At 51.0% G+C, this 23954-nt stretch overlaps 2 protein-coding genes across 2 annotated transcripts in view; both read left to right on the plus strand.

Annotated features, from left to right (window-relative positions):
* The window catches only part of Rpl18a (ribosomal protein L18A), a 110362-nt gene that overhangs the window by 41232 nt on the left and 45176 nt on the right, over window positions 1-23954 (plus strand). The window lies entirely within an intron of this gene.
* Window positions 1-23954, plus strand: part of LOC143424066 (homeobox protein aristaless) — a 43885-nt gene that overhangs the window by 13167 nt on the left and 6764 nt on the right. Inside the window, exons 2-3 of the mRNA XM_076895874.1 lie at window positions 6128-6241; window positions 21116-21560. Coding sequence (XP_076751989.1) covers window positions 6128-6241; window positions 21116-21560 — 559 coding nt within the window. The remainder of the gene's footprint in view (window positions 1-6127; window positions 6242-21115; window positions 21561-23954) is intronic.

The following is a 23954-nucleotide window of genomic DNA, read 5'->3' on the forward strand; positions in this document are numbered from 1 at the left end:
CGGTCTCTGATTCCTATTCCCCGTTCCGTGTCCTCGTTCTTTGGCTCCGTAGCCAAAGGACGATTTGTGCGACTTCCAGGGAGACCGGCGCAACTTTCGGAATCGTTACGCGGGCAAAAAATTTTGCCGACATTTCGGAATCTCTACGAAAGGCGAGAAGAAAGGGGAGAAAAAGCGCAGAAAAGCGTGTCGAAAGCGTCCGACGAGCATCCACTCCGCGTCGATCTGGTGTTTCTTCTGGCGCGGCTAATTTTCGGACTTTTCCACCGGCGAAACACATCGCTCGTCGAGCAAAAAGCCTGGTACACTCTCGAGCCGAGTAGTCGATGGGAGTCTAACGATCCCCTGGCCCCGAAAGGTCGATTATCGAAAAGTAACAACGTTTCTACCCCGCGGAAACCGAGCGAATTAATTGCCGATAGGCCGTGTAATTTTCCAGGCTCGCTGTCACCGGTTGACACGGTGCTCGTAACTGAACCTAACGCGATCCTGATTGGCTATAAACGATCATTACCGAAGAGGAAATTGCTCTCGAGCCGTTCGATACGGCAACGGCGAGCATTACTCTTGGCATCACGGAGGTGCCGGGAACGCGTCGTTACGCTCTCTTGAAATTTATTCGGCCTACCTGCTTCATATTTTACGCCCGACGCTCGCTCCTACGGCGCGTCTCGTCAATCACATAAATCATTGACGGTTTTACTCTCTCTCTCTCTCTCTCTCTCTGCTTTGTTGCACTTGTCGGTGACACGGTATGAAATTAATTTTTTACATTCGATAGATCGACCGATACGTCAGCCCACGGGAACGGGCAATCTTCTAATTCGGGTTAGAGATAAATTATTTTTAATAGGAGCTCTCGGGAGGGCAACGTGTCGCCAAGTCGACGCAGTGGAAGGAAAAACGTAAAGGGAGAGAGGAAGCACCGAGAGACGTCAGGTTCCTGTTAATAACCGTTATGGATGAGATGTATAGCAAGCTACATAATTACAGGTTTGGATACATTGCTTACTGGCCGGTGCACCCGAGCACGCCCTCTGTTCTCCTTCATTAAGGTTGCCGAGGACGGTAGCCGCCTGTTACTCCGCCAGTTTCATCCTCGCCTATCCTTTTCCCTCTTCCCTCATCTCCGCGAAACTATTCCGAGCGTAACTTGGAAATTTTTACGAAACGATCTCGCGCGTACCGCGAGAACCGAGAGACAGCCGAGTCGAAAAGATTGGCAAATTCTTCAACGGAGAGGTATATAGAGACGAGGAGAGACTGTGCGCGCCTATTAATAAGAAACGACCGCGCATCGTAGCGGTGTTTTCCATGCGGATCGGATCGATTACCGATCTGGCCCCAGGTTGGATATACCAGACTCCCATCTTCTCTGTCCACCCTTTATTCGTTCCCTTTGCTCGCGGGACTATCATTTGTTAAGCTGGACAGCTTAGCCCCGTCATTACGAGCAATCACACTTGATTATTTTTGTCTACAGAGTTGTACACAAGCTTATATACCTCTTCGTAAATGATCGTCCCTCGGTTAAGACCGAACGAAGACGGACCGGGACCAGGCTCGAGTGGAACCCGGTCCGACGGATCGGCCCTCCATTTCCGTTTGATTGCCACGGGGATGTGACCTCGAACTGATTTCGAGAGCATGCGCGTGCAAATTCAAATTGGGGAATTAGACGACGAGTTCGAGGAACAAAATCGAGCCGAGATCGTGACCGTTTCAGCTCCGTCTCGTCTCGAGCCGAACGAAGCCAACACCACCGCGGACCGGGTTTGCATAATTGTCGCGTCGTAAAATATAATTAACGCTATCGCTGCCCGATACGCGGAGTATCGCTATTCCAGTACTAGACAGTTGTCCAAACTAGCTGGACGGCTGGAAATGATCGAAACGCGAAGAACGGTTCGACACCTTCTCATCCCGAGGAGATTCGTACGAAATGAACTTATTAAAAATCGGAATAAGCGTGGCCGTTGACCGATCGAGGATGGGACACGCATCGCGTGCAATCTGGCTCCTATAAAGTGGGTAAAAACACTGTCCCATCGCGGTGGCGGTTAACCTGCCGTGAAATTGCTAGGAGTCGGACTGACGCCAACCAAATTCGCAGAGTCACCATCGGCTCGTCTTCCGACCCGCGCACACCTATACGGATACACCGCTGAACTGCCAAAGGATCCGACGCGACGCGTAGAACCTCCGTGTTTATTTAAGAACCGTACCGGTCTGCCTCTTTTCCTTCTTCTTTTTCTCCCCCCTCTACAAAATTAGATTGCAATCAAGATTCTTCTCTACTGAATTATCGTTAAAACACTTTTTACCGCTCTTTTTACCCTCGTCGTCTTTATCGTTCGTTGCCGTTCGGATTACAATTCGTCACCGCCGGATACGGCGAGGAAACGAAACTACTAACCCTGGGGGGAGAGAGGGAGGGATATTACTTCGAACCCCTTCGTGGAAGAACAAACGATTAACGCGGTTCATCGACTCGATCGCTTCTCGAAGAAAAAAAAAAAGAAAATAAAGAAACGAACCGAGCGACTAGCCTAGAAACTGACGCGAACCGCAAGGATTACGCGCTCTTCCTGTTGCGTCACCGAGCGGTGTTTAATTGGTTGGCGATTCCCGCGAGAAAACTGGTCGAAGCGGGAGAAATAAACGAGCCAAGCATTATCGACACTTTGTTCGAGAGGGATTTGGAAGAGGAAGGTATCTCGGTCGAGTGTTAGGGTGTATCGTTATTATCCTTGCGGGGTTCGCGGACACGCCCATCAATTTGCATTTCCATTCGACAGTTCGGTACGTTATCGTACCCGATGCACGTCGGGGGACGCGATGATCGTCGGAAATCGAGCGTAATCGTATCTTGCGCCTCTAGAAACGGTTTGACCGCAACCAGACAGTTCTATCGACCGGCGGAGCGTTATTTCGCGGCTCGAACGCGCAACGATACTCGCCGGTTAAATAGCGGGGATTGCACGCTCTGGGAGAGTAGAGAGCGTGCGTGCACAAGGATCATGCAGGTAGGCTGTTAGCCCAATGAAAGTTCAAAGGAGCGCGTGTAGAAGGGTTGTTGATCGTCGTTGTGTTTTCTTGCCGCGGACGCACCATCGCCCCGCGTAATCTGCACTTGCGGTTTCGTTCCACGATTCGCATCGCTCTCGCCGGACAACAGGCCGCATGATCTTGTTGGTTTAGCGATATTATCGATAATTTGACAATCGCCCGGCAAGTTTTGCCGCTATTAACCGCGTCTCCCTACCCGAGCGACGCGGTCCCTTTCTTTTTCGATCGGTCGACGCTCGATCCAATTTTTCGCCGTTCCAACCTTAAACCTTTAACCGTCCACCCCGTGCAACTAACATCGAAAGAAAAAGAGGAAAGACGCAGCTGCGCGCGAACCTTCTTCCTGTTAAACAAACAGGCTCGAACGCGAGCCGCGTTCTTTGCCAGACCGCAGAGCACTTCCTTCGACTGGTTAACGAGATCCCCGGTGCTCGATGGTGCAAATTCGCGGCAATTCCTCCTCGATTTTTTCGTCGGAACACCGACCGCAAGTCCTTCGCTCGCTTCGACGGCGATTCGAAATAAATCAACCGGCAACGTTCCACGAAAATAAAACGAGTAAACGGTTCAAGAATACCAATAACCGAGAGACGCTGCTCGAGTTTTCTTGTTGGCCTCTCGTTTCGTCGTTTCGCCCGGGTTTCTTGTCGCGTTCCAGTAGAATGTATTATATATAGCGCGCGTTCGAGAATCGAGGTATCGACCATCGAGAGAAATAAATTTAAAACAGTCATTTCGGTTCGTTCTCCAAGAGCGGAGAACGCACCGAGTCATCGTTGATTGCGCTCTCTCCCGAGACGACTACATCGCGATCGAAACCCGCTTTTGTCCTTTACCGATGGCGTTTCAAGAAGGACGAAGGTGTAGATTGACCAATCAAACGGGTGTTGCTACCTCACAATAGTCGGCTTAATGACTGTTAGCCGGGATCTTTATCGATCGTCCGATCTGATCAATGATCCCCTTTCGTTCATTCTCTACGTCATCCTCGGCTTCTTCTTTCGCTACTAACTCTCTCGACGTTCCTTTTTCCACCCCGTCTCGCGATACCCATCGCGCGGCCACGTACGCGTTAAAAATCTCTTCGAATCGGTGACAAACGCGCCGATCCGAATCGCTTGGGAGACGTACGCGACGTACGCGAGATTGAATGGTTTTTGCGTCCGTGATCTCCGCATCGACGCAAGAAAGTCGAGCAAACTCGAGTCACTTATCGACCGCCTCTTTCGGACGCAAAAAGTCTTATTTAATTAACCAGTCATAATAGTGGGGCATCCACGCGTACGTGCTCGGAGGTCCTCCACGAGTTCGAATTAACCGCGCAGTTTCTTACACCTTGGAACGATTCTCCGGGCTGAGATGAATCGAGGGAAAAGGGAGAGAGAGAGAGGCTGTGGAGAACTCATCCGGTCGATGATTCGGCGTAATGGGGTAGCGCCGTAGGGGGCGTGGTCCCTGCTAATGACATCATCGTGACGTAATCGTTTCCTTTCAGTCATTGTGTATCCAGACACGGTAAGAACAACACCGTGAAAACAAGATCACAATGGTCGATGATCGACCGTAGACGCCGCGCCGACGCCGATACCCGTGAGATCGGCTGTGTACCAATGTTACACCTATATTAGAAATACCAATAGTATTAGAGGAAATATTCAAGAGCAGTCTCGAATCCTTCCATCTCGTTCGATTTCCACCGTTCGCGTTAGCCGAGTAGCCCGGATAATTGATCGTTCGTATCGGTAGATTAAGCGATAATACGGGGGATAATATCCGGGGTTCAGGACGGATCACGTGAATCGCCAGAAGGGACGAAAGTAGCTCCTCGGATAATTATTTGTAGCCGCAGTTAACCGTATGTAATTTCGAGAGTCGGTAGCCAGCAATCGATCATCGAGATCAGATAGAGGAGAGAGAGTTCGGAGAGGATAGCAGCGGACCCTCTTCGACGGAGGAGGAGCCCCGTGAAACTGAAGATAAGCTCGCCGCATGGGGTACTCGTAATTATCGAGACAAGAACGGTCAATGATCTCCACCGCGGTGCAACGCGATTCGCCTCGTCATCGGTGCCCGCGTAACTAGGAAAACTGTCTCGAACGACTCTCGTAGCAACGAATTACCGTAGGTTAGCCAGGATAAATCCATCCATTCCGTCGACCGTTTAATGATAGCTTGGAGGAGCGGTTAATGGACCATTGAAACCAATACGCGTCGATGATCGTCCGCTTCAACTTTCTCATCGGTTCGTACGATCGTTATCCGCGATACACGGTAGATGTATTAACATCTCTACCGGCGATTAGGCGGAATAGGAAGGAACACTGCGAGGGGGCTGAGAGGAGACGACGCGTAGCAGAACGGTTGCCATTTTAAGTTTTGGTACGCGAGGAGATTCGATCTGAACGCGGAGTAAGAAAAGAAGTGCCCGCGGGGTAGGAGTAGTAGACGCATAGAAGCGAAGTAAGCAAACGAGGAAGCGAGTAGTAGAGAAGAGGCGAAATGAGAAGGCGTAGCCATGGAACAGCGTCGATTGGCGCCGGTTCCCTCGGCGTCGATTGGTCGAGCGTGGAGAGCCGAGGCGGGTCGTGATTCGAAGGCGGGCGTTTCAAAACGACTGGTTCACCCAACGATCCACGGCAAGGTGGACGCGCACCGATAGCAGCGCGAACCATTCGAAAGTTCCGGTGTTGGCCAGTGGGGGAAGTTACCTTGCCGTCTCTTCCATCCAGTTATCCGAGCGAGGAAACGGCCCCACACACCGGTTCGCGCAGCCGCAGCGTACGCCTCTCGCTTCTTTCAAACGCCAGCAAAAGCTCTCTTACCCAGTGCGCGTCGATCTCTTCCCTACCGCTTTTGCCTCTCTCCTTTTCCTTTCTTTTATTCTTATTTCTCGTTCCCGTTCCCGTTCGCGTTCCCGTTCCCGTTCTCGTTCTCGTACTCGTACTCGTACTCCGTCACGGCCCGCCGTTTCGCTTTCCATGCGCGTCCGCGCCCATGTTTTCCGTTACCGATCGGTCGATCGCGGTGATCTCGCAGCACCGACCGTCTGAACGCGTGTGATCCGAACTGTGCGAGAACCAGTGCCATTATTTTGTTCTCTTGTTAACTGTGTTCGAGAAGGCTAATCGAGGTGGTTTCGCCTCATCCGGAGTAACCCTGTCGACTCATCAAGGTTGGTACACTCTCCGCATCCCCGCACCCTTCTCTCTTTCTCTCTCTCTCTCTTCTTCTTCTATCGTCTATATATCTCTATACGCGTATCTATTCTCTTACCCTTTACTCGTTTCATCGATTTACGCCTCGGTGAAATTTATCGCGAACTACAATGTCGTTGAGCGTAAACCGCGAGAAATGCGATAATGGAATTTTACGTTCGCGTTTATTGCGACATGCATCCCGCGCGTTAAAATACCTTTTGCTTTTACGGCTCGATAACTCACCGTTCTAAGTGCCTTCCTCCGCGATACACCAACTATTTCATGCGACGAACGACACCGGTTTCTTTCCCGATCGCTGCACAATGATAATAACCGAGATGTAATTAATAGAATGCGACCAGTTTTACGATCGGACCACGCCACGTTTCTCCACCCACGCTGATATCTTCAACCACCGTTATCTCCGCGTTATCCACCAGCGTATCGATTAGCGCGCGCACCGATCCAAATTTCATTCATTTCTACCGTCGGACTTGACTCGTCTCGGCTACGCGCGAAATGTAACCGCATCGATGCACTCGGACGACGACGAATCATCGACGTATATAAAATCCAGACACGATTACGAACGGAACACGATTTAACGACGCGGGCGTTCCGGCGCGCGAACCGGGAAACAATTGGGCTCTGCGGTTTTTTTCACGCGATCACCTCCGCTCTTCGGTGAGATTATGAATAATGCGTTGTTCGGCACGTTCGTACGGCAGTGGTTCTCGCTCTCCTTCTCTTCCCCCTGTGCTTCTCCACTCTTCTACCCACCTCGCGTCCCTTCGAGATGCTGATAGAGTCCAGCTTTCTCGGCTCGGTCGTCCCATTAGCGTAATGGCTCTTGCCGTATAGTCATCGCAATTTAACCCGCCGAATTCTCTCGTTCATCTTTTCTCGAACCATCGCGCCTCCTCTTCGCGCTTCTGCTCGAACGCTCGTCGAAACGCGACCGTGAACGTCCGAAGGGTTCGCGCGCGGATTCGTCACTGTTTCAGCATCGCGGAAATTTCCCCGAGTTTTTCCATCTCTCGACCGGAGAAACCTGTCGCGAACGACGAACGCGCATCCACGTCCGCGAGTCGGTTTAATTCCTCGCCTAATAACTTCTATGAACGACTGTACAGGTTGGCAGCCTACTAAAGTATAAGTAACCGATAGCGAGGGCAGGTTTTAATAAGAGAAGGATTGAGAGCTCCCCGTACCTGCATTACCATGAACCAGTGGGCTCTTTCGCTGTCACGGGACCGGCAGATAACAACAATAAATAACTTGTCCCTGTGCCGGCTAAAAGCATCCTACCGATCCTCCTGGTGGCCACCTCCACAGTCGTACCCCGGCCTCCGGCGAACCGACGCTTATCGCCGCTCGTGTCTTTCTGCGTTTACCACGATATCGTTTCGCATCGTCGCTATTCTCCTTGCCGGTTCAACAAACGCCGATACTCTTTCTCACGATCGCTTTCTCCGTAACGACATCGCGAAACGTTACTACCCGGCCACGCCAAAGATTCATTCCCCGTGCCTCCGTCCGAGTAATTAAACGGATTTGCAACGGGCGTTTTTTGCAAACCGTAAATAACAGCATGCACACCGTGAGAGAGTTACGGTACGCTCGAGCTTTCCCAACGCACACATACACACACACACCAGATCTACACAGCTAGCCGCTTGCATCCCACTGTTCCGCGGCGACTGGTTCGCGGATCGGGATTTTGAAATCGCGGATGTCGTTGATTATGTCAGAGCAAAACCTTCTACCGGGTACGGCCGATAACGTATTCGAGCGACGCTCGAAATCGTTTTTGCCCCGATTGATTACCAGGAACCGCAAGTAATTGGATACATATCGGGAAATTGAATTGGCGGCACGATCTCCCGTGGATATTTCGAGCGGCCGCCATCTTTTTCGTAGCGAAAAAGTTGTTTTGGCTCGCTTTGGTTGAAATGCCAGGGAAATCGAGGCGTGACTACATTTTTCTCCCCCCCCTACGCTCTCAGCCGTCCGTTCGTTCGTTCGTTTCAACCAATAATCCGCGCTCGCCCCTCGATCGAGAAACGACGATATTCTCGATCGACTAAATTAGCCCTCTGCACGCGATGATAATTATTATATTACGTTACAGCTTATTTATAGCAATTACCGGTGACGATAATGTAGCGCAACCTCGCTTGTAATCACACGCTGTGGACCGGATTTCATACGAATCCGCGTAGCCTAACTCGATTTAAACTTAACCGAACCATGTATAACCGTGGGTACGCGACGCGAACGATAACTATTGACCATACGAATTTACGATCGCGGGCGCTTAATTAAATATCGAAAAAATACCGCGACTTTTCAGATTAGAGACGGAAACGAGGAGCGAGAGAGAGAGAGAGCGAACTGGAGCGGAATGGAGGAATAGATCGGCGGGGGTTGTAAAAAGTTTACTGCTCGCTCGACCGCCCTATTATTTAGAGGGATGATTTGTTCGATTTCCACTCGGTTCCCTTCTCTTTTATGCGCTGGCGTTTGGACGAAATACGCGCCTCGAACCTAACTACAGGCTATCGATAACTACCATTTACCTGACTGCGTCACTTCCGGTTCCCGAACCGATCACTACCGTTTACGAGTTTACAGTCGAGCAACCGCGGTCCCGGGCCTCTCCTCGGCGGTAAAACCCTGAGAGGTTCCTGTCGCGCACCCTCATTAAGGAACTCGCGAGTGCGATCACGCGTTCAACCCGACTTAGCTTCGCCCTAGCTTTAACACTCGTCACCCGAGATAAGTATCGTTCTCGTTCTCGCTCTCTGTCCGAGCCGAGGCTAGTTCACCTTTTTTTTACGTCCACGAATAATATTCTCCGATTGGTTTCGCACGAAACGCGTTCGAACGCGTGAAAGACAATATTTTCTCCGCTTTTGTTTCACCCGGTTTTTTTCCCTCCTTTTTCTCTTTCCTTTCTTTATCTCGCGTCGATGGAAGGAAGCCGTCCCTCTCGCCAAACAATTATACACGTAATTCGCGTACACTCGGCCTCGTAAATTTAATAAGTTTATGCTCTAATTAACGCGGCGTTGCACGTTCGCAAAAGTTACCGACGATTTTACGCGTTGCGCCAGCGGCGGATAATAATTCGGTAGAAAAACAGCGAGAGTAAATAATTCACGCCGCTATAAAGCTGTTCTCCATGCTCGAACGATCACGGTTTTTCTTCCTCGACTGGCGAACTGGCCAGCGCGACCGCAACAATTATTGTTGCCACGTTTGTAGCCCTCCCCCCATGACCAAAACCTCGATAGCGTTAACAGGAGTATCGTTATCGCGAGCATCTTCATCAACTTTTTTCAAACGCCTCCGCCTCGTGGTCGTGAATCGAAATCGACGAACGCTGGTGTCCCCACTTGGAGAAAGAACAATTATTGGACGATTATTAGACGATTATTGGGGAAAAATCGTGGCGCAGGTTCCGTTTGGTTAACCAAACGGTCGAACGAGCGCGTCCACAGCTGCGGGAAGAGTGGCAAGGATATGCGGGCGCTATCTTCGTTCGCAAACAAACATACATGCATACATAAATGTATAGGTAGCCGCGCGTCGGTAAGCGTTACGCCAGGTTGATGGAATACTCAATTAGACTATACGCGTCTGTACCCCTATTCGTGGTAATTAATAGCGAATGTCGTTAAAAAATGGCTGCTTTCAGCTGGCGGCCGCGTGATGCAGATTATGAGTTATTAAATAAATTATCGTCGGCATCGTGGCCGGCCGCGACGGTTGCGCTGTTCGACAGACACCGTCTATTAAAAAAACGGTAATATCGTTAGACGATAACTGTAATACGCGTTCATTACGGCACGTTTGTCCTTTATATCGATTATTTTGCATAACTCGGAGCGAGAAACGTTGGCGAGGGACGTTCGCAGCTCGGTTTACTGGCGTCGTCCGTCGTGGATCGTAACGCGGGAATAGGCGGGAAAAATCCGCGACAAATTGCTTTACGAGCAGACGCGGTACACATTTCCATGTCGTAAAGTCGAGTTATTTAAGGCAACGCGATTAATTTCAGCTGGTCGAGCGAGTTCTCGTTCGGAATCCCGTTGGAACGCGCGGCTCGATCGCCGCGCGGCTAATTTTTAATCGGCCATCCGTCTGTAAATTCGGCTAATTTTGGGTGCACGGGGCCCAGTGGGTACCGTGGCGAGCGTTCCGGTGAATTTAGATAAGTAAGCAGCGCGCGTGGTTTTACGGACGGGTCGAACGGGTGATGGGAAATCGGTAAACGAAATCACGAAACTCGGCCGTAAGAAGATGCGAAATGGCAGAGATAGCTGATATACATGGGATAGGCAGGGTAGAGGCTTCGACCAGGGGTTGTCATTAACTGGGAGCTCACTCGAGAGATAACCACTACCTGCCACCATACCGGCGCTCATTTTCCTCGCTATCCCCCACCCTCCTGGTTCGCCAGCCTCGCAACTCGCCTCGGCTCATTACAAAAAGCACGTGAGTCCGCTGCTGGCTATTTATTTCCGAATGGTGCATATCACTTTTCGTAATGGGCCCCGCGAAATTAAAAGTATGCCCTCGGGCACCGAATCGTGCACGCATACGCGCGTGTCTGCGATCTCTCTCCACCCCGAATCACGCGCATCCCCATTTCACGCGCGTCCCCTCTACGACATCTGGACGCGCGCGAGGGCAAGCATGATCGGTGAAACGTTCAGCTCACGGACAGCTGCGTTCCTCCGGTCAAACAAATATCCTTCTTGTATACACGCCGTTCGTTTCTTCTCTTTGCCTCCGTTCCAGCTAGCCCGTGGAATGCAGCCGTGCATGAGAACCCGGCTGCGCGTAGGACGACGACAACGACGACGACGACGACGACGACGACGACGACGACGACGACGACGACGACGACGACGACGACGACGACAACGACGGCGACGACAACGACGGCGACGACGAACGAGCGGAGGAAATGAAATTTCGTGGCTAATCGAGTTCAAACGCGCTAGAGAGCCTCGCCTGTAATCGTACAGGTGTTTCCCCGAGTTAATGCGGCCAGGGAACACGCCTCTTCGGGAAAACTACCGCGAACCGGTGGAGAAAATTAATAGCGTCCGCCTCTATTTTGTAGTCCTCTTTCATCCGCATCAACGATTATTTACCGGTGCGAAACGATCGCGTCCTGAACACCTTCGACTCACCACCTGATTCTTTCCCAACGGCTCCATCATCCTTACGATCGATCCCGTTTAAAAAAGTCTTCCGTGTGGCAATAGCGATTTTATTAGCTCGGAATCTGGGTACGCGCGCGTTCGAGATTGTCACTTACAAGTAACGGCGGACACGTATGCATAAATGCATAAATCGGTTGCGGCGAAACGATGAAAGCAACGCGAGTAACAGAGCGGCTTGACCGAGGTCGAGAGCTAGTTCACACGTGCCGGTTTCCTGCATAGCGATCCCGTATAAACACATCGCCGGCAATTCAGACGCGGATACGTTCGTAATTACGGAAGGGTGTCGAGGAGCGCGAAAAAAATACGATTCGAGTCCCCGAGTCGAAAGATAATAACTCGGCGTAATTGCCACGTAGTAAAACGCGATATCGCTCCATTTACGAGAGGAGCCAGCTCTCTTATCGCGCTTCCGCGTGCGCATTCCCGCTGGCGAGTCGCTCGATCGGGAATCGAGAAAATAGACGAAAAATGTTGGGACATTTAGCGCTGGGACGCTAATGCGACTCGCAGCGGGTAACGCGATCGAAGGTATCGCGGAGTTTTGTCGAGGACGCGGCGGTTCGAGCGGACGTCTTCATCAAGGAACTACCAATCAGGATGCGTGCTCGTGGAGAAAAAGCGGACGGGTCCATTTAGAGGGTAGAGGTAGGTTGGTAGGTTGGCCAGGAAGGAGAGGAAATGTATAGGCGAGAGACAGAGGACGCGGTGGTGGACGGTGGTTGAAAAGCTCTTAATGGCACCAACGGCAATGGGAAGTCGAGTGCCGAGGGAACAATTACCGCAAAACGACAGCGACGTCGATCTCGCGGATGATCCGAGTGGAAATCGGAGCGCACGAAGGACGGACAAGAAATGGTAGCCGCGGCAGCGTGTCATCGCCGATGGCGCGCGCCTCCCTCTTTAATTCATGAACCGAGCACCGCGAAGACGGTACCAGATTTTCTTGCCCCCCTCTAGCCACCGTAGACCGAGTCACCGGTATAGAGGCAGTAGAGCAGCCGGAGAACCCGCGCGCGGCATCGATCCTATAAGGTTCCGACACGGATGAAGAAACTTTAGTCGATTCCTCGAAGGTTGCCATGTTTAGGTCGAACACCTGTGCGGACTTTTATGGATGTCTTCCCACTCGTGGTGGACGACGGTCCCGATTGGAAAAAGAAATCGAGTGTTGCCCGAGTGTCGCCAGAAATGATGCATTAAGTGCTTCCGTTGCTGGTAAAGAAAGGAACCGAGGGAAAAGGTGGATCGGATCCAGCGTTCGCGTCGTTGCGAAACTAGCGCCGCGACACGGAGGAGGGAGCTGGTTTAGGGAGCAGTGCGCGCTGATGCGTTCAACGACGGAATGGAAGAATAATGTCGGGGACGGAGTACTGTTTTCCAGTGTGAAACAGCGATAACGTCGTAAAAGTGTGCACCGTGGCGAAAGATAGCGGAGACGGATATCAGCATCTTCCGTACAGAAGAGTAGATCGGAGAATCGGTTGACCACCCATCGGGCGGTGGTGGTCGGTGGCTGTCGCGATCGGAACGTTCCCCGGGGGATCCGCGGGATTGACTCGTCGCGCGCGGATTCTTCTCCTAAATAAAAAGCGGGCGAAAGAAGCGGCGGGACGAGGACGGCGGCTTTATGTTAAACTGATTAGACAGCGGAATGCGTTGGCTCGATGAATTGCTCCCGTATAACCGCTAAACGATCGCATTCTGAGAAAGCCCCGTGGAATGTCAAGATACGGAGAATCGTATAGGTCGCAGACCGGATTGAACTTCTTCTGTTCCAGTGTAATTGTTCGCGTGACTATGTCCGATGAACGGGCAGGAGCGTTCGCAACGCGGTCGTACGGTCGGTACGGCGATATTAGCCCTTTAAATTAATTACCTAGACGGCGCGACACGGTTACGTTTTATTCGAACGAGCCGGTCGTTAAACGAGGGTCAATTAGACGGTCGCGACGGATTTCTGGTCGGAGGCACGTGGCTCCTCAGCGTGCGCCAATCTGAGATAACATCTAAAAGGTTCTCGATCCTAATTCGAAGTGTGGTCACCACGAGAGCTTATTTGTATTTCGTACCTACAGCGACATTCCACGTGACAGATAAGATCCGATGATCGTAGGAGATGGGACGGAAACGAGGCGACACCGCACAGCCCATAAACCCGGTATTCCCCATCGGAGAGGACCTCCGTCGTCGAAACTACCGAGACAGTTTTCCCTCGCCAAGTTCCTCGTGATATAGGCTGGGAGGGTGGGGGCTTTTGTCGAAACCTGGAGGGAATAAAATAATTTGGTCGTCTCGTCGGCAAGAGATCGGGCAAATTCGAGGTACACGCGACGATCGTCGAATTCCTGAGCAACGGTGGCCGGGTACGAAAAAAAGCATCGACGCGGCGTTTTGACCGCCACTGTCGAAGGACGCGCGCATATCTGTAGGCCGAGAGTGGTCCCGAGGACTCGGATTAATCGGGGACAAGGCAAGCACATTACCGCGGCACCAGATAGCAGTAGGATAGCGCCACGAAAACCACCGTGAAACTCCAAGAACCCGACACCCGGGTTCGCTGAAAGCCCGTGGTAGAGAACGGCCTCTCGCCGTGAGCAGGACCGAGCGACGTGAAACAGAGAGACGGAAAGACTAAATTGGTCCCTGGCCCTCCACCGAATCTGTGACGGGTTAATCCTCCCGGGTTCCACGAAGCGGGAGAGAAGAAGTTGCCCGCGGGAGAAGATTAAAGAAAAGGAACTGCGCCCGAGAAGATGGAATTGGAATCGGAAACTTCTCCGACGGGGCGAATTTTTGCGACGTTCGTCCGGCCGATTTCAACCCACCGCGGGACGGACCACCAGAGTTTTCTGCCTAAAAATACTTTTCCGCGGCTAGCTGTTCCACGATCCGCTATCTAATAATTGTCGCCAGAGGATATCCTGCGTTCTACACTTGACGACGACGACGACGACGACGACGATTCACGGCTACCCCGACTAATTATTCCCAGTGTCGCCGGGCCCCGTAGCCCCGTTCGCGTAGAATGCAAGGGTCACGCCAGGTTGTCGCCTCGATGCGCTCGGCAGGCTTTCGAAACGCGATTAAAAGGACGCATGTCACCGCGAACGATGACAACGGTTACCACCGCGACTCTCGCGATCCTTATCGAGGGACGTAACGGCGGCGTAGGACGTGTGTACGAGCGACGCGAGCGCGCGCGAGCGCGCGTTTAATCGATGAATCGAGGCGACGCGTTCAAAACTGACGAAAGACTCTCTCGCAGGAGTCGGTGTAAAGGGAACGGAACGGAACGGAACGGAACGGCACGGCACGGTCGCGGCGTTAAGAATGTCAAGGTACCGGCGGCGGTGACTCGAAAATTGCTCGCGCAACTGTACGATTGCGCGAGAGTCCGCGGCACGGTGCACTAATGCGGTTTAATTGTGACCCCTTTGCACCGCGCGCCGGCGACTCCTCCTTCCCTTCCAACGATTTATCTCTCTACCTACTACCTACCATGCGCGCGATACACGCGATACAACACGCGGCCAACAGGGAAAGGCTGCCCTGCCGTCTGCGCGATTGTGACATCGGGTTAAGATAACTGCGGTTACGGAAATTGAATAATAATTGCAGACCTCGGTGGTCACCCTGCTGCTCCCCTCCTACCCTCGGCTAAAAAAAAAAAGGAACAAGTCTAATAACCCTGCTCGCCTCGCTAGCTGCTAGGCCTCTCTACGCTCCTCTGGCCTATCTGTCGATCTCTTTAATTAGAATTCCGTTGGAACGGCGCAAAACAATGGTACCGTCTCTCGCTCGCTCTCGATGCTTTTTCGAACCTTGTCCTCGTCGGTCGACGATGCATCGGGCAAAGTTAAGCAAAAATGATCGATAAACCATCGCGAAAGGTAGAAAGAGAGAGAGAGAGAGAGAGAGAGTAATCGGACCTTAACCGTCGCGCATAAATCAAAGGCGACTCGGATCCGCGGTGAAAAGAAACGACGTACCGTCTCGGTGTATGCGACATAACGACGCGTAAGTGGATTTGGAAAACCGGTAGAAAAGCTGGTTACACCGGGTCGTATCGGTGTGTTCTCCTCCTCGCGGTATCTGCGCCCGCAATCCGACCGGACGCCTTTAATGAAGTGGCTCTGTAGTTGTTCGATAATTTATGAGCTGGTATTAATTACGGAAATATCGGGTACGAAAGTGGATTGATTTTACCGAACGGTCGGAAAGTATCATAATATTGGTAAATGGAAACGTGGTACATAGAGGAACGAGGGAACGGCCGGGCATGCCTCGTCGAAGGTTACTCTCTCGCGTTATAAAGTTTTCAATTTCTTTTTCGCGGCCGCACTATTCACGCGAGGAGGAGAGGGACCGAGTTAATGACCAAGATCGGTCTGCGAAGAGGCGGCATCGAACTTACAAGGTGAAATTTGCCAGACCGCTTCCAAAAAGCTGCCTCATTTCTTGATTACACCGTCGGTATACGCTTCGACAATTATGCAAAACAGCTATCCTTTTATTCGCGCCCCGCTGCATCGTCCTGCAACGCCTGTTATTATTCTCTCTCTCTCTCAAAAAGAGACAGAGAGAGAGAGAGAGAGAGAGAGAGAGAGAGAAAGGGGGGGAGAACAAAAAGGCCAGCGACGAATAATGTATTTCCGGCAGAAAACTATAATAATTCCTGGCGTCGCATCGTGGTTTCGACGTGGTAACAAACGAGAATGCCATCACCGGATGGCTAAATTATCTTTTTAACCGTTCGCCTTTACGATAATACGCTGGTGGTGGTGGACGTACATCGTGGATGATCGTGCAAACAGCTATACGACGACAAGTAGTCCACCGTCAACCGTTTATATATCATAAAACACTTAAACTCCGCCGGCGGACGTCAAAAAACCGGACGACGCACCGGCGACGCGCTTCCGGCGCAGAAAATGTCCTCTTTCAGCCATTCTTTTCCGTTGCGCAATACCCACCGCGATATATACCACACATTTAACCTAATGCGATTAAAAACCCATTACGATTACGTTCAATTATTAACAATTACAAGGACGGTAAAAAAACGTAATTACCCAGCATTAATCAACAACAAGCCCGAGTCCACTTCTCCGCAACCTTCTGCGAGAGGTGCGCGCACGGCGACATGCCTGTCTTTGTTGCGCACGCGTTTCTTTCCTGCCTACTATTACTACTACTACTACTACTACTACTACTACCACCTTCCCACCACCCGGTTCACGGTAATTACCTTAATTCGCAAATACCGCGAAATGTTTACTTTGTAGAAAATGGCACGGAAAATAGAACGAACAAGGCCGACGATAATGCCGAAAGATAAACCGGACAACTTCATTTCATGCCCCGTTACAACCATAAGTTATCCTCGCTCGCGAGTTCTACCCGTTACGAGTTCACCACTTTTCAATCTCTTCGTACTTGTTCGTCTCGTTTCAAACGATCCTCGAACGATCGCTTTCATCCGCGATACCTGGAATCGTTAAACGTTATCTATAGGTAGACCGCGACACACTTGTCGTAACTACCAATCCATCAGATTCTGTTACGCGTCGGCCACGACCGGCTAATTAATATGCGATCTTTGTTACTACCAGTCAACCGTACGTATAAAATTTATCGTCACCGTCCGTGAGTAATTATCGGTTTCTATTAAACTTTTTCAACGCCTCGTATCCGCGCAATTTTCCACGCACCAAGACCGTGATACACCGACCGGGGAACAGCAACAACGATGCAATTTAGTAATTAATGGTGACATTGGGGATAATTAACTGCCGTAGATAATTGTAATTGTACATAAGTACCGTCTGTTGTACGCGCAGCTATGATCGCAGGGAAAGGAAGGAAAAAAACCAACGAGGGCACCGTTGCGCGCGTTCTCAGCCTCGCGCCGAACCTAAACGAAGGTACCGCGACAAACCTATTCGTTCGGATTCAGATGCTCGATTAATCGGGAACGATAGACGCCGAAGGACGTGTTCCGCGAGGCTTTTACGATCCTCCGTCACGCTCCGCGCCAACATTTTTTTCTCTCCCCTCGGTTTAAAGATCGCTTCTCGTTCGGCGTTAAATTATCACGCGCGATTTGTAACAAAATGAACGCTCGCCGAGCGGCGAGGCATCTATCAAGACAAAAGTATACGCCCGCGGCCGTTTACGCGTATCCGATTATCGTACCGGAATCATTAACATCCTCCGCTTCGAGATACCAGCGTCGTTCGTTCGCGTTACCGCTGGGCTTATACTTTTATTCGCGGCTCGAGCGTAGACCGCTAAGGCCAACCCGGCGATGATCGATGGTCTTCCAATTTCCCTGACGTCGACAAATTATTTCAACGCGCTCTATCTCTCTATCGTTAATTGATTTCGCGAATTTCAATCGTTAATTCAGCTTGTCCGACCGGGACGAGCGTAATTTACAAATTGCCGCCGGTTTCCATCGCGCTCAGCAAAGAACAAAACACACACGCGTACGCGTAACGATCGTTGGATTTGGTAACGGGACAATTTATTAGTCGTTTCGCTTGCGCGAATCGGAACGCGAAATGATGGATAACACGAGCGATTACTGAAAGGTAATCGTCTCTGGCTTTGGTACGTTTTCGCGAAATAACGACGTTACGTAAAGCTGGCGGCGTGCAGATTGGCTCGTAATTTACCGATGATCGTTCCGCGCGCGACGATGCATACAAATATGAAGCGCGTCCATACGCGAGCAATTCGATTCATTAGCGGTTGAACGTTACTCGCGTGTCGATGGTAACTTTGTATGATAATCAAGCGGGGAAACAGCGATCCGACGGCAGTGGTAAGAACATTTAAATTGTAATCGCGGCTGCCGGCAGCACGTTTTCCTGGGAAACTCGCGCGCGTCGGAGATGCCTCGCGCCGGGCGCGAATCGAAACGAGAAAAATTCGCAGACGCGTCGACTCGATGCAAACATTTTTCGATCCCTGTGCAGAGATAGGCGATTCTCAGAGCGTGTACGTATCGAAGGAATTCTCTCTTTCTCTCTCTCTCTCTCTCTCTCTCTCGGTCTTTTCTTTGCTCCGTTCCGCTTCGCATCGAAACGGCTCGCCTCATCTCCCCTTTCGCATCTTTTAATCGTTGCGCGGTTGGATCTCTCCTCATTGTTGCAATTATAATAGGCAGGCAATTAACGCGGCTGAAACGGTTAAACGCATGCGCGGGCGTAGCCTGCATCCGGAAGGTAAATAGGTATCGCGCGTAATCGAGGGCGCCATCGCGTGAGCAGCCTACCGGCTCCGAGCTGAATCGCCGATAATTCGTAATTGCTTGTTATTATCGTGCCGAGAAATCGAACACGTCCGACCGTCCCCGGTTCTTGTCACAGGATGCATTGATGCGTCTATTAAGAGAACGAATTTGCAAGTATGATTCGATGCAAAAACAGCTTTGATGTAACGCGTCGCGCGGTACCAGAGCTCTCGATTCCATTATTGGGTACGCATCGACGCAACGCTCGCTCGGCAATTTTTATCGTTTCATCTAGAGAACCTGCCCATTAGCCTCGGCTGGCTCCGAGGAGTTTTCGTGGTACGCGCCCTCTCGCGAAGCGAGAAAAAGAATCGACGCAGCGCGGATGTAGAAGAACGCGATGTGGAAAAAACGTGGAAAATTCTAGCGAGCCTGCTAACGCAAGATCATCGTTCTAGGTAACATAGTATACGCCGACTCGCCCATTATAACACGTCCGCGAGAAACACACGCGGCCTCAATGAGTCGGCTAATTAGTTTATTACGCCGTGCAAATTTCTATGCCCATAAATCGCGATCGTGTACACATAGTCGCGCGTGCATACTTACGTACGACCGTTCGTAGCGGCGTGCAAATATGACAGAAATGACTAGCAGATTTTCAAGCCGCTCTCTCGGAAATCACTCCATCTGAACCATCTAATCGACCGTGACGCATCTAATCAGGCATTCGCGGTACACGCCAACCGCGTGCAACCGTTCGAGATTAACATTGTGCGAGTCTCGATACGGACGGTGAATTAACCACGATCTCTCTCTCTCTCTCTCTCTCTCGTATTTCGTCGAGAAATTCTCGTTCGAAATAAAAATCGTTCGTGGAAGCTGGCGGGTTCTCTCGACTAGGCGGATTCCGAGTCGCGAACAGTCGCTTCCTCTCCGCCGGGAAATTACAGTGTTTACGTGAATTAAATTTCGGTTTCGGTAATTTTCAGTTAATAACGAAGCGGACCGGTCAGCGAACGAACGAGGCATTAAGCGCGGCTCCGAACTCCATTAATGCTATTATAATGTAAAGGGCTACCTACGCGATCCTCTCTTACACTCTCCTTTTCTATTTACGAGCCAGCAGCCGCGCAACACGAACCAGCATGTACGACGCAACACGCACTCGCCGTTTACGGCCGGGAGCCAATAAAAAATACGAACGAGGCCCTTCCCAGCCTTAGATCTCTCGCTTATCGTTCGCATTACGTCCAGGCTACCTGCATTATAAACTCATTTCCGATAAATCGGCCCGACTAAAAACAGCTGGCGAACCCCGTCTCGGTTTTTCCTTCTCTTTCCACGGCCAACCCCGCCGTTTTCTGCGTCACGCGTTCCCTCGCCGTTTGACCAACCCCGACGGGTCCTATCGACGCTCGAATTTCGCTGAACCCTCGCGAAATTTCTCGGCCACGGTGAACCGGTTTCACCGGCGAAATACCATTTGCAAATTGCGGATGGGGATTATCAGTAGCAGGTTGTAAGCACGAGGTAAGATCCGTCGCTCGGTATGTCCAAGTATCGATCGCGCGTGAAAATGATTCTGGTCGTTACAAGCAAATCGAACGCTGTTACATGATCACTCACAGCGCCGAACGTGCCGAAGTGTGGGCTTGTAGGGATCATTAATGCAGCAAGGTCGGTGAAAGGAATGATAGCTCTGTCCTCCTCCGTATCCCTCTGTCTCTGTATTTCAACCTCTGCGCGTGTCTGCGTCTCTTCGTGTGCCTGTACACGCGCGTACATTCCCAATCAAAAGTATACGGAGCGGATCCCTCGCTTCTTCCTCGCATCGTCTCGCGAACGATCGTTCACGGGACGCGCGAATAACGCCGAGCGACACTCTCTTCGTCTTCTCTTCCGCGCGCTCGCGTTTTGAATCGTCTTGTACGCGCTCCGATGATGTAGCGAATGACATTGATGTCGGGTGAATGGTTCGAGGAGTTGCAATTTTCACTATGGATGTCTATATCTGTTTGAGATAGGTATCCTGGACGATCTAATAACGCGATGAAAAGGCTCGTTTGCCGTGTCAGGAATGTCCAACGATAGATTTCTAAATGAATCGAAACGGTTCAAGTAACTCGCACCGGAAACGAGAAACCAGGCTTTCTTCCACCGTTCTGGATAATCCAATTTAAATGATAACTGGACGCGGTCGTTCGACCGCGCGACAAACCAGCTGCGAATTATGCACAATCGTATTTGCAATTCTTGGCTATAAATATAATCATCGATAACATTCGCGCTCGAACGTTCGGAGTAACAATAAACCGTAATATAACGGGTGATTGGAGAATTTATAAATAAAGTCATCCCTCTGGTTACAGATCATTCGACGCGAGGAGGAGGAGGAGGAGGAGGAGGGGGAGGAGGAGGAGGCGGCGGCGAACAAGCCGTCCCGCAGACAAGTCCTGCGAGCAGCACGAGCAGCTCGAGCCAGGTGAATCAGGTGAGCCTACAACAGGTGAGCCAGCAAGCTCACCAACAATCGGTACCTCCACCTACGACGACGACCACGACAACGACGAGCACGACAGCAACACCTCAATCTACTCAAATGGGAATCTCTACGGAAGAGGTGAGAGGAGCGACCGGCGAGGAGGAGAGCAACCACCCTAGAGCAGCGCCGACCAGCCCTGAAAGCGAAACCGAGGTCGACGACTTCGCACCGAAAAGGAAGCAGCGCAGATATAGGACTACCTTTACCAGCTTCCAATTGGAGGAACTCGAGAAAGCTTTCTCGAGAACTCATTACCCGGACGTGTTCACCAGGTGAGCGTCCAGCGAGACCGTACCGCTACATTGAACGAATCCATTAAAAAAAAAAAAAAAAAAAAAAAAAAAATAATTAAAAAAAGACCGGGGAGGGGGAAGAAAAAAAGAAAACTATCGACGCGATGAGAGATCCGACGCGTTCGCGTTGAAAATATAGATCGCTCGACGAAGTTGCTACACCGGGAATCGTCCTTCTCCGGCAACGGCTCTGGTATCTTCGTTACGGTTGATAGAAAGCTCCTCCCGTGTACCTCCCGCGGGTCTAGACGATAGAGGAGGTGTCTAGCCGCGTTTGTCAGGTTCCAGGTTCCCCGTGTAACGGGATCAAGATACGGCAAGAACTTGCTCGGCCGGCTATTAGTCGTCCGACACGGGCCGAAATATTTCGTTACGAGCCGTCCCCGTGCATTTTCCATCGACGTTTTATGGAATCGTTTGAAACGGAGCCACGATCGTCCGCGAGCGTCCCGCCGCCCTGAAATATCTTTTTTTCACAGATTCCATAGCCGAACGGATTTACGATCGGAACGGTGTTCACTTCGTGTAGACCTTGGAGCGTAGTCATAAACCAAACTTGGATATCTCGCCGATGACGTCAACCCCAACGGCACGGTCCGGCTATCTATTGTCAATAAAACGTACATCCTCGCGATTTCCGCCGTTGCCGCGACGTGGCCGTATGAAACGCGATCGATTCGAGCGACGACGATCGACGCGTGCGTCAATAGGATCTAGAAAAGATCAGGAGATCAATCGATTCGGAGGAATAGTACGCGGAGCCATCGATCATCCGGTTTTTCTCCGAAGATCGTCGTCGTCGTCATGCAAATTCAGCCGCGCAGCGTGCAAAACGATGATTCTGCGTTATTAAGTCCGCTGGCCGTTAAATCCAGTTGCATAGAGCAACGCGCGAGAGCATCGGGGTGTACCGCAATCTGTCCGGGTAGCTTTTTCATTCCTCCTCCTCTTTTTTCCCCTCGCGTAGTTCTTTCGTAGCACGGAACACCCGGTAGGTAACTAATAGCGGTGTAATCGCTCGTAATAGGTCCGGTCCTGCGGCCACGGTATGGCCGCTCGTAATTAACGTAAAGGGCAGAAGACGGGGGGCAGGAGGATACGCAGAGAAGCTCCGAGGAGGCGCAGGTACGATTGCTCGCGATCAAAATTCGGCGATCAAAAGTCGTCACGATTCCGAGACGACCACTTTTACTTTCCTCCTACACGCGCACCAATACCAACGGCGAGGTTAATTTTGCAATTTCCGAGGAGAACGGTTCGAATAGATCGTAGCTTGATAAAGAAATTGATCAATTTTTGCAAGCAATTTTGCCTGATCACGTAATCTCTCGTTTCCTAATCGCGGATCATTTCCTCCCGGCGTCAAAGCCGTTCGGATATCTTTTTGCCGTTTCGATATAAATTAATCCCATCGTCGATCGTTCCTTTCTTGTTCCTTCTTTTTCGTTACCGCGTTGGAGTATTAATTTCACGCTAATTGGATTTTATGGTCGCTTAGGTTTATCGACTAGGCTGACCGCGAGAGGAGGAAAGCTCGGCTCGATTACGATGCATATTCATTAGCTGCTTGTACGGGGAAGCGCGTGCGATCGGTTCTATCGGAAGTTAAGTTACGCGGAGTACGCCGGTTGAAATCGCGAACGTTCGCCCGGGACGACTTTTAAAATTGTATTGTTCCGATCGGAGCGGCTCGAGGAAATCTGTACGATAAAGTATCTAGATACGCGAGGATGTTGTAAGCCTTCAAACGCAAGCCACTTACCTTTACGAGCTCTTAAGATCTAATTTAGATTAGAAGAATCGCGTGGCTCGAGCTACCGTAGGTACCTCGACCAATCATCCGATCAAACTCACCTACCGAACCGAATAGCACTTTATTGCTTTTTACTCTCTCTCTCTCTCTCTCTCTCTCTCCCTCTTCCTTTTTTTATCGCGGTAGATTCTCTAGGATACGTGCGTTCGAAAGAGTGGGGGGTGGGGGGGAAAAAAGGAAGGACGGATCGTAGCAGGTTTTACTTATAAAATTTATCGTTCGTTCGAAACGCGGTTCAAAAGATCCACCTGTTTCAGAGGGCAGAGCGCAGTTCCCGGTAAATCATTCCGGAGAATACCTTTATATCCGTAGGGTGGCTCGGTGGTGAGTTTAATAAGGATGATTGTTTCCAGTGATCCGTGGAAAGGAACCAGTTCCACGGTGCTCTCCGACTGCCTCCCCGATCCTGTCCTTTTCTTCGTCTCTCCCACCTCCGACCGCCTCTCCTACCCTCTTACGCGCTCTGTCCCGGCTTGTAACTTCTCCTGTCATTAATCGAACGACGAGTCATGCTCCCGATTAGAAATGCCGCCAGCCTCGCCGATCCGTTATTCGTTTCT

This window comes from Xylocopa sonorina, chromosome 5 (genome assembly GCF_050948175.1).
Source record: "Xylocopa sonorina isolate GNS202 chromosome 5, iyXylSono1_principal, whole genome shotgun sequence".
NCBI lineage: Eukaryota > Metazoa > Arthropoda > Insecta > Hymenoptera > Apidae > Xylocopa > Xylocopa sonorina.